Raw genomic sequence first — 11811 nt, 5'->3', positions numbered from 1 at the left:
GGAAAATAACGTTGGCATGTTTGTATAAACGAAGCCTTAGAGTTTTCACACCAACTAACTCACAAATGAGTAGTGATGTGCTTTCCCCTCGATTGTAAAAATAAAAAAAGCCGTGGAGGTAAGTCAAAGATAATCTCAAAACGAGTCAACATCATTGTCAGATCAGGCCTCGGGCCATCTATATCAGACAAGGTTTACCAGCCTCATCTGATATATCTTGTTCCGTCTTCAAAAGCCTAACTGAGCCGATTGAAGGTTAACATATATTTAATCGCTTTCATGACTTTCAAAAGTGAATTTCCAGACTTCCAGCTGCATCCAAACAGTGATCTCCAATTGCAACGGTTGTTTGCTTTGCTAAGCCAATTGGACTCGTAGAGTCAAGCCATGATCAACTCAGTGAGTCAAAAAGTCCCCCAACTGCCTTCAACTTTGATATGGACATCTTACACTCGAGTTGCTCCATTCCAAAGTCATGGTAGTTATTTCCAAAGAAGAAAAGGAGGACTCTCAGGGATACGAATGCCATTTGTGAAATCCTCCCTACTAATTATGCTCAGAAAAATAAAAGAAACATGACAATTTGAACCAACCCCTAACAATTCTTCACAGTATTAGCTTCCTTCCGTTGACGTCTCAAAACCAGGGCTTCCTTTGGCAACAGTTGTTAGACATGAAACAAACAAGAAGAGAAAAGAAAGAGAAGGAAGGAAACTAGAAATGAGGCATATATATATATATATATATCCCTAAACTCTAATTTTCCATGAAATAAAAAGGCGCGCTTTGAGCCCTATAGGTCAGAGTAGTAATAAACTAGTAACAGTAGTTGACGTTGAAGAAGAAGGAGGTACCCCTACATTTTTATATGAAGGGAAAGTCAATACCCGAACCAATACCCTTGCATGGTGGTGCATGTGCTTGTTTTATGCCCAACACCACGTGGCAAGGTGCATCCAAGGTGCGTTCTTGACTTCCTACTTTTGACTCGCAATGCTTTTCGCCAACCGTTACTGCACAAGCAAAATCAATAGTCAATGAGCAAAGAAGGGAAAATAACTAAAAAAGGAACAGGTGTCAGAGTAAACTGACAATCAACATCCTTTTTTAAACCTAACCCTAACCCTAATCTTGCGTGTTATGGAAAAACTGCCTGTCAAAAAACGTTTTAATTTGACTTTGGCCAAATAAAACTTGCTGGACACATCGGCTTGTCCACATGTAGAAGGTTATAAGGTGAAATAAATGAAGCCCTGGCTGCCACTGTAATGAATAGACCAAAATGCCCTCCGCAGTACTTGCACGTAAAATGAGAAGACAAACTGCAAATGAGATCAAGGATACGACGTTCTCTAACATTCAATAAGAAAACTAAACCCTGGCATGAAATCTACAGTCTGTAGTACTCTTTGAGAAGCTAAACACATGCTTTCACAATGTTATATGTACTGAAATTAATGCTGACCATGCAATTTTTTCTCGAGAAACAATGATTTTTATCTGGTACTACGTGTTTGCTGACCCTTATTAGACACTAAGAACATTTAGCAGGACCCGAGTTTCTCAAAGACAAGAAAGGAATTGGTACAAATTTCAAAACGTTTGAGATATTATTCAAAAGGGACAAAGAAAAGAAAATTGTTGGAACACAAAATATCCTCAAAACACTATTCAAAAGAATGCATCGAAATCAGTATCATGCATGCATGTGCATGGGAATCATATAAAAATGGTAAAAGAAAAAATAAAGAGAAAAAACAAAAACTCATGTTAATTACCTGCATTTATGTATATGAGAACCAAACAAAGCATCAGGCTTCATGCATGAACTAGTGTGTTCATGCATTCTCACAGGTAACGGCGGCCTTAATCCTATCGACGGTGCACGCAATGAGACTGTTAACGGTTGCCACTGATCCCAGGGAGAGTTTTGCAGTGGGAGCCGAGTCGACCAATATCTGAAACGCCACCGTCAAGAGGGAACCACCAGCAGCAGTGGGACCCATGTCTCCTCCGGTCTGTGTGGTGGTGGGCCCATCTGTCAGAATAGCGAAACCTGAGGGGAGAAGGGCCACACACTCTGGGTCCCCACCCGTTAACACCGCATTCATGGCCACTATGTCGACTGGCGCATAGATCACGTACGACCCTGATGAGTCGGTGCAGCTCTCTTGCAATATCAGCATGTTACTTTGGTTTGAATTTGAACTCTGAAAAATCATAAGAGAAAAAAAGACACTTATTAGAAGGTTCAGTCGCTGCATGCTTGTGTTGTGCCCATGCATAATTATGTAAAGCTTTCATGTGGATACATAGATACATTCATGTGCTTGAGAAGTTGGAGTACTCAAACTTGTTGACATGCGTTCACAACTACATATCAGTTACATGGCCAAGCTCTCTCTCTCTCTCTCTCTCTCTCTTGTTCCTTATCTTGCATAGAAGTTGGGTTGATGCCTTGCCACCCTTATGTTTTACTTCTCGCTTCTATTTTATTCCCCTTTCATTTACTTGAAACAGCAAATCCTTTTTCTTTTCTCTGAACAGACAAGTATAAGTCTGTTCATACATGAGCATGTGTAGTGTGTGCACCTCCACTTACTGGATCGTATCAACCAAAATCTTATACTATCTACAAAATATACGTAGACACGTCCAAATGCGATTACGCGTGTTCAACTTCAATGTGGTAACCTGGGAATATAAAGCTAAGTTCAACTTCAATGCGGCTGTCTCCTTATCACAGGCTTGATCGAGCCTAGAGGAAAATCGCTAGGCATTTGTGACGAACTATATCAGGCATTCAAAAACATGGAAAGAATTTGGCGTTGCGGTTCAGATTTAGAGAGTGAAACTGATTGTGAATATATATATATATATATATATATATATATATATATATATATATATATATATATATATATATATATATATATATATATATATATGTGTGTGTGTGTGTGTGTGCGTGTTCGATGTACTTCATATAGAATCAATAAGATCTATTTTAGCGGTTATGTTACTGCAATGTACAACCCAATCTTGCCAATCCTTTACTTGAAAGATACATGCCCATCACACTCATCATACAGCTTGGGTACCCAGAAAGGAACTCTTTCATGCTTTTTCCGTCTCGGTTTTTGTGATTAATGAATTGATTCTCCATTATTTCAGGAAAGCAAAACGTAGGCACACAACAAATACATACATTGACTATTTTGCATGTACAGAAGCATGTTGCGTATAAACTATGAAATATGTACACCATGTGTATGAAAACATGATAATGCAGTTGGCATTTATCCATATGCATGCCAACATAAAATCTGCATGTATATTAGTTCGTAAGAGATTATCTGATGAGGTGAATTTGACTTACATTTACCCGTAAAAGCGAGACACAGTTGCCTGGATCGTGGCCATTGGCGATATGAGCCATTTCTTGTACTACTCCACCATTTGAGAGAATATCCCACTGTTATAGAATAAAAGAAATGAAAGATACGTTTAGAAAGAATAAATTTCTCAGCTCAATCTGAATTTCTAGACCTAGTCTCCTTTGCCTAGAATTGGTAGGTCTAAGCTTCAAAGAATTCATTAAGATATGTATGCTGCAAACGTCTTATCCATGAAAAATATTAATAAACCCGCATTGTGTCTATATCATGAAACGGTCCACATAGTCGATCCACTGGCATTTGTAACAGTCACATCCAATCAAGGGAGAATATTAATAGCATCAATGTTTAATTATACAAAACCAAATATTCTCTGTGTTCTAAGAAAAAGGAAAAGTGTGGGCTGCCACAGATGTTACAGTTGGTGGGTGATGAGGTGCAGCAGCACACTTAAAGTGTGCAATCACATCGCACCTGCTCTCAATTCCAGATGATAGTCTATGAAGTACTCATCGCCTAAGAGCAAAAGAGACAAGGTGAAAACAAAGAAATTAAAACGCCTTTGTTTAGAAAATATATACATCCTCAAGATCTGAGAGAACCAAATTGTTATTAAGATCCAGATCAAGGATAAAAGGAATAAAACGACAAGAGATCAACCGAACAAGACAAAACTTAGAACTATATGAATGGTTTACTGTCAGAAAATCTCCCCAAGCATAATTGCTCACCAGAGAGAGAGAGAGAGAGAGAGAGAGAGAGAGAACCTCATTTCTAGAATTCTCATCCTTAAGGAAATCAAAGACTCTCTTTGGGGAGACAGGCAGCCAAAAGGAAGTAGCTGCGCTAAGAACAATGCCTGGTGGCCTTCCAGGATCTCCAATGCTCTTTCTAGACATAACCCTCACATCCTCAGCCCCACTTCCTGATAGAGTAGTCCATGTATGTGCTGTAGAAGCACTCACACCATCACAAAAGCTTATAACCATTCTCTCTGCCAACTTCAGCATGCTTCTCCTCCCTTCTGGACTGACTATAACTGAAAAAGAAACATAGAACCAAGATATAAAATTGCAGAGCTTCACCACTTCATGCATTTTAATTCTTAATAACAGGAAATTTAATTCTATGACTTTTATATTTTGTTTTCTATTGCATACCACCAACATCTCTTGGAGGAATGTTACTAGCCATGGCACTGGCAAGTCTTTCACATTGTCTATCGAGGGTAGCTACCCATCTCTTTGCACCAAAAGCCAGGCAGGAATTGACCAACGACCTATATATGCTATGAACTGTTCTATCATCAACTTCAACATGCTCCACCCACGTAACCTGCAATGGTAAATAATAGAACAAGAGACGATTTCAAGGTAAAAAATTGGCAGTCGTCTCCAAGATGTTACACTAAAGAAAAATATGTTGCATATGATCTGTGGAAAGCGAGGGAGAGAGTTTTGCATGGATGTCAGTATCCCTCTGGATATTCATGCTTACATGCCGGTTGGTTATGCGTCATATGGTTCGGGTGATGTAAGAATTCAGGTTGATTGCTTGAAAATTTGGCGTGGATGTAATCTTCTTTTTTTTGTTGTTGGTGAAGTATTAGTGTACTCATTTTGACATAATGAATAAGGAGAGGAAACTAACTAAACAGGGAATGTTTGGGCTCAACTCATTTACCAGTGAATTGAGCTCATGACTCGACTCATGTTTGTGTTTGGCCGAGCCCAGCTCAAGCTCGGCTCATCCCTGGTGGAAAATGCGAGCTGGTATTGGGTCCGAGTCTATAAGAGAAACCATACTCGGACCTAATAAGAACTATATATACCATACCCGGACTATACCCGGTAAAATAATATTTTTTATCATTTTTATATTGAAAAATTGCAGGTCTTAATCTGAACTCGGGTCGGACCTTGGTCTGGTATAAATTAAATTTCACAAAATATACCCAGGTCCATGTATTAATTGGACCTTCTGGTCCGGACTCAGGCCTTCATGGGGTCTTCTTATTTGTCACCATACCCAGACTCTATAGGGTTTGGTCTGGGTCGGGTCCGGGTCCGGGTAAAACCGACCCGTTGACAACCCTAATTACAAGGAATATGTAGCTTAACAAAAAAGATCGTGCATTAATTTCTGCCAAAACGAAAAATTCACTGATAGTTATCCAGCCTAACTCCAGGACATTGAGAAGCCGAAAAAACAGAAAAAAAGACAGATATAAAAGCATATGTGCATGCGCATGCATAATGTTAACCAAAACGTATATCGTGTAATTGCAAAAAACAAAAGAAAAAAATCAGAGAATTTCATGTTTTCAAACCTTTGAATACCCATTTGGCATCTCTTGGATTAGGCATCCGGATGGTCGTCTTCTGCATCTCAACACGGGCTGGGCACTTGGGCGTATATCGTCTAAGGAAACGTCAACAACGGCCCAACTTCCATCTGGATGGTGTTTACAGTATCTAACAAAGTAGCTCTCCCTAGTTGGTACGAGTGGAGTGGGCATTTGGAACTCAGCTGACATCTGTGCAAGCAAGAGTAATTACAACCTATTTCAAAGTAAAACTAAATGACAACTTCTTTTGGCTTCTTTTCATCGTTTGAAAGCCAACAAAGTGCATTCTTTCACAAGAGAAAAATAAAAAAAGAGGAAAGAAAAAGGATAACAAAGTATAAAAAACCCTAAAATCCTTAGAGAGAGAGATACCACTTGTAATGCCCCATTCCAGTTTCCTGCTACCCCTGTCGATAGAATCTCCAAGGTAACTGCTCTCGAGATGATGTGAAAGAACATGCTTGACCATTGATTCTGTGAACAAGAAAAATAATCACCCACCGGTTACAATAGTCACAAAGACCGAGAAAAATCTCCAAGGTAACTTGTTCGCCATACGTGTCCTTTCGCAAGTATACCTCAGCTTATAGTTTTGACCGAAATTAACCTCCTGAGTAACAATTTATTTGTATAAATTTTATACGTTTTTTACGGTTAAAATACTACCAGGACAATCTATCTATAAACCAAAGTTGACTATAAGCTAAAATAAGCAAATTTATGAGCCTATGCATTGGAAAATTATAGTTCATAAAAAAGCACCTAAGTTCTTCTTACCACATCCATAAGGATCTCAACCAAGTTGGTGGGATTCATGATCACAACCGCTGTTTCTCGTGAAGCTTCAGATTTTAAGCCAAAAGGTCTAGGCCCAATCCCTCTTGGAAACGTCCGAAGGTACTCTTCTTCACATAGCACTTCAGCCGGGCCATCGACGCCACCAGGAACCCACAAGGGTTCGCCTAGTTGAGCCATTCTGATGAGTTCCTCCATCGCAGCAACAGCCAGCTCTATAACCATGGGCTTCTCTGTTTCAAACTGTCCTGCTACGGTCTTGTTCAGCAACTCCCCACCTCCAAACATCTCCCCTCCCATGCCTGGTTGAACCCCAAAGTTTCCAACTGCTAAGTCTAATGAAGAGCGAGAGATGGGTGGCAACAATGATGGGTATGACACCATTGGCTTGCCCACATACTTGGCAGCAATTCCAGAAATCTTATCGATCTGCATGGTCAACAAAGAAAGCTTGATATGGTTTTCCTTTGATCTTTGGAAAGATAGCTATCACAATCTTGACTTTTTGGAAACATGTGCATAATGAATCCGATAGTTTATTACAGAAGCATGCATGATATGTACTTTCATCTAAATTGGGCAATAGTTTATTAGTTGTAATTGTGTTATGAATCAAGGTTTAGTAATTTTATTTTTTGTTTTACTACCTCCTCTCTGAGACGAGCGTTCTCTATCCTCAAGTGTTGTTCGTCGAATGACATTTCTCCCAAAGCAGTAGGGCCTCCACAGTTAGGACAGGAAGCATTGCTTAGTGCTTCCTTATACCTCATGTTCTCAGCTCGGAATTTCTCATTTTCTGCTTTTAGTTGCGCATTCTCTTGGCGCTCGTGTTGTGTCTAGACAGAAAAAAAAAGTAAAGAGCAGACAAGAAAAGGGAAAAGTAACAAATATTAGCACAATATTTCCCATAAATACTCCTTCCATTACTAACATAACGTTCACAAAATTTTTGAATACTTGCCGTTTTGCGTATCTTACCTTCATTTGTGTGCGTTTGTTTTGGAACCAAAACTTCACTTGGAGGGGCTCTAAACCCAATTCCCGGCTCAACTCTTTCCTTTGTTTATCATCTGGATGTGGGTACTCTTTGAAAAACCTGCAAACATGGAAAAAGTTTCTGTTCATGCTTTTTTCTATTAAAAATTCCCAGTGTTCTTAACTTTAGCATCCATTTTCATAGTGTTTACTTTCTTCAATTATATATATTACAGATGCTTAGATTGAACCTTAGACAAGAAAAGAGTAGTAGTAAAAAAGCACGATTTTCTTTTTCTTTTTTCAGCATATATAGCTGACCAAATTAAAGATTATAAAACGGAAATAAGTAAAAAAAAAATTAGATTTTCTTTTTGAGATCCCACATGACTTAGCTTGAGTGATAAAACTAAACAATTAAATGGAAAAGGAAGCATGGAAGAGAAAACCAAAAAGCGAAAGAAGAAACTGAATATCAAGGATTTGTATGTCTAGTATAACTTAAGGTTTCTTCATTCATTAAAAAAAGAAGAAATATTGAGGTATCCCTTACGCTTCCATTTCTTGAATCTGGTGCTGGGTGTGGCGGTGGTAACGCTTCTTCCTCGGCCGACGGTCCTGATCATTATCCTCACCAGATGCGCCCTCAAGGTTTTCACTTCCTGATTTGCTCTCGAACTCATCTTCTCTCATCCTAACAAGCGCCATCTCACTCTCGGCAGAATGGGTTATGTCATGTTGTCCATCCATCAGGTTCGGCTGAAACATACCTACACATGGTTCAGATTTCACCCCGTTTTCCCTCTATGAAAAAAAAAGGCACCCACAATGAAGAAAAGACTCAACGTATCAAATCAAAACAAGTTGAGAAAACAAACAAGGGAAAAGAAAAAATGATGGGATGAAAGAGAAGATGAGGGTGCAAAAGTGAAATCTACGCGCTTCTCGAATACCAAAATGGATTCCTTAATTTAGGACAGTGGTACAGAAAAAGCTTTTTGCAAGGGTCGTTTGGTTTATCGAGAAGTAACAAATGTTCACATTTTACATGGAGCCTGGATGCATGAAATCGTTCTATCTTTTGAATCCTTTTTCTTTTCCTTTATCTCTTTTTGTAAGTTTTGGAGAGACGGAGCTTCTGACATTAATTGTTTTATGGGTTGAAAGCCCAACCCTGGTTCCTGCTTGAGCTTGGCTTACCATCTTAGGTGGAGCATGTCCTGCCGGAACCATTATTCCATCTCTCTCTCTCTCTCTCTCTCTCTCTCTCTTTATACATATGCTGGACTTTGGTTTAGTTTAGATATGATATATATTTTCTTTTATTTCAATACTTTATACATTTTTTTAACCGGGGTTTCACTAGAATCTATGATTCTGAGGATGGCTAATCCTTGATTAACAAGTACTGAACAGGCAACAGGTAGACTAAATTTGCACCCCAAATTCCAACCCATCTTTACCTTTGTTTTTTATATATTAGACATAACCAGAAGTAGGGTTGATAATGGAGACAACTTTTTTGGCACCACCCCATGAAAACCAGATCTCAAAACCGCCCTCAAACCCACACACGCATCTCGATGAAGCAAAAAACGTGTAAATAACTTTCATCTACCACAAGAATGCATGTAGATCACCCTTTTTTCTAAAACTGTTGAATAAAAACGAAAAAAATAAGGAAAAGATAAGGAAAATTGCAAGTCTCTCTCTGGCACTTACTGATGATGGAGTTTTCTTCAAAATCGGAGCGATCCATTTGTAGTTTTCAAAGACACAACTGGAATATAGGTTTTCGTTCATACCCACATCCATTTTTCGGCGAAGCAGGCCATCACTCATCGGAAAGACCGGTCTGTGCAGGGGAAAAGGGCCTTGTTGGTGCAGTTTCCGGCTGTTTCAGACGGTGATGGGAAGTAGAAGAACCAAGATCAGCGTCAGGATTTTGCCTTCTTCTCTTTTATGAGTTTCTGGTGTCTGCGGCTTGGAGCTCTCTCTCTCTCTCTCCCCTTAACTCTCTTTCTCTTTCTCTCTCAGGGTTCAAAGGGAGGAGAACCTTGACAGTGTGGGAGAGGAAAGGGAAGGTTGGGAGAGGTAAAACCGAGAGGTGCGGGTGCATTTAATGAGAGAGAGAGAGAGAGAGAGAGAGAGAGAGAGAGAGAGAGAGCTTTAATAAGAATAAGATTGGTGGGAGCAAAATTACAGCTACTCTGTCAATACAAGAATTATTTTTGTAAGCATATTATGGACATTTGTAAATTTGAAATGTACCGAAATGGATGGGTGTGATTTAACGGACAGATATCCTATGATCATGGCGTGGATGAAGAATCGGAGCAAAATTTTCAATTTTCTTGCTAGAGGGAGAGAGAGAGAGGGAGAGGGAGAGGGAGAGAGAGAGCAGCATTTACGTTGATAGCATTAAGTATTCTCTATTTTTATTTCATTTTCTTTTTACTAATTGACTGGGATTCCAATAATAAATTTCGAGCTTTCAACCTCACCTTCCCTCTGCAATCTCTCAATAAATGCTCACTGCGCTCACGCAGACGCGGCTTGGTTATTACGTTCATGCCTTGCTTGAGTGATATATATATATATATATATATGAGAACCTACCCACTAAAAAAATATGCCAAACCTACTCAATGGAAAATTTTTGGTATTTTTTTTCAAAATTCTGACTGTACAGATGTGTTAAGCATAATTGATTTATTAAAAAAACACACTTGGATCATGAATTTTGAATAGAAAAAATGATATTTAGAGCCTCAAAAATTTATGAAAATTGTACATGTCAGAATTAAAAAAAAGTCAAAAATCCAATAAAATGGGAGGTGGATAGTTTTGGCATGTTTTTTAGTGGGTAGGTTTTCATTCCTCTCTCTATCTATATAAATATATATACTAAAAATACCCACCACATGGTTTATTAGATTTTTGATATTTTTTTCAAAATTCTGATCTATATGCTTATTTTTATAGGAATCACTTCTTGAAGCATTTCATTCAGATGCATGGATAGATTTTTATAAGCTTTAAAAAATAAACTTATAATTTTTATAAATTTTTGAGGCTCAAAATACCAAGTTTTTTATCCAAAATTCATGATCTAAGTGTGGATTTCTATTAAATCAATCATGCTGAACACATCTGTATAGTTAGAACTTAAGAAAAAACACCAAATTTTTTTCATCGGGTAGCTTTGACATGTTTTTTAGTGGGTAGGTTTTCATTCATCTCTCTCTCTCTCTCTTTCTCTCTCTCTCTCTCTCTCTATATATATATATATATATATAGAGAGAGAGAGAAAGATCAACATTACCACTCATGAAGATCAACAAAATGTTGAACCCATGAACCGAACAATATAAAAAACAAAAGCTAAAGAAAAAAAAACTACAGACAGCTAGCAACAAACAACAAAGCCAAGCTCAACCAGGATCCGCTGGATTAGAAGAAACCACCGATGAGTGAACGTTGTTCAGACGAAAGGAGAGGTCTCTAAGATGCATACGTAGAATCGCATATACATCAACCAGAATTTTATAGACAAGATTATTAAGGATGATTAGAATTTGACAGAAAGTAGCATCATTGCGTGTCATCCAAACAAACCACCAAGTAGTAAACAACCATGTCTTCCATATCAGTCTCCACCTCTTGCATCGTCTAATTTCAATAGGGCTCAGGAGCAGATCAAGCCCAAAAGACTCATCTTTGACAATTACGTTCGGAGATCTCCATGTCCTATTAAATAGGGCCACAAAGGTTGGGCAGGACCAGAATAGATGAAAAGTAGTTTCTTCAGCAGCTTGACAAAGCACACACCAACTTGGAAACTAAAAGCCCAACTTCTTTAAATAACTATGAGTCTGAACCCTATAAAGCCCAACTTATATATATATATATATATATATATATATATATATATATATATATATATATATATATATATATATATATATATATATATATATAGAGAGAGAGAGAGAGAGAGAGAGAGAGAGAGTACACATAAAATCTAGCTCTGCCAACCAATAAATCTTTTTTATTTTTTAGAGAGTTTTTATGATACCATGTGCTGGTACAAATTTGTTTGCATGCATCTATTTAAAAAAAATGAGATATAAACCTTCAGCTTCAGTTATGTCCCTTGGCATGGGTTGTTTACTACTACAATAGGCTCAATCATCATAAATGGATTGCTATTATAGTCATCAGTCTCATTCTCGGGATTTCTCATAGGAAAAATCTTACCAGGTTTAACAAATTATTTTTCAGGAAATACAAAAA

General features: G+C 38.1%; 1 protein-coding gene across 5 annotated transcripts; it reads right to left on the bottom strand.

The window, feature by feature from the left end:
- Positions 1-582: 582 nt before the first annotated feature.
- Positions 583-9584, bottom strand: LOC149830767 (homeobox-leucine zipper protein ROC2-like). 5 transcript variants are annotated; one of them, XM_090013483.1, is made up of 12 exons: positions 9321-9584; positions 8069-8274; positions 7519-7636; positions 7188-7376; positions 6523-6969; positions 6118-6219; positions 5728-5934; positions 4559-4733; positions 4166-4437; positions 3380-3475; positions 1779-2210; positions 583-1013 (listed from the first exon to the last, which is right to left on the bottom strand). In XM_090013483.1, exons 1-11 carry the CDS (start codon positions 9348-9350, stop codon positions 1839-1841), a joined length of 2214 nt encoding a protein of 737 aa, XP_089869609.1. In that variant the 5' UTR covers positions 9351-9584; the 3' UTR covers positions 583-1013; positions 1779-1838. The 5 variants fall into 5 exon arrangements, with proteins under 5 accessions (XP_089869609.1, XP_089869610.1, XP_089869607.1 ...); XM_090013484.1 differs by having other exon boundaries at positions 8069-8285; positions 9321-9583; XM_090013481.1 differs by having other exon boundaries at positions 9238-9582.
- Positions 9585-11811: the final 2227 nt, after the last annotated feature.

The sequence above is a fragment of the Nuphar pumila genome, chromosome 7 (assembly GCF_984573655.1).
Source record: "Nuphar pumila chromosome 7, dmNupPumi1.hap1.1, whole genome shotgun sequence".
NCBI lineage: Eukaryota > Viridiplantae > Streptophyta > Magnoliopsida > Nymphaeales > Nymphaeaceae > Nuphar > Nuphar pumila.
The sequence above is the reverse complement of the archived record's forward strand: the minus strand, read 5'-3'. Positions and strand labels throughout refer to the sequence as shown.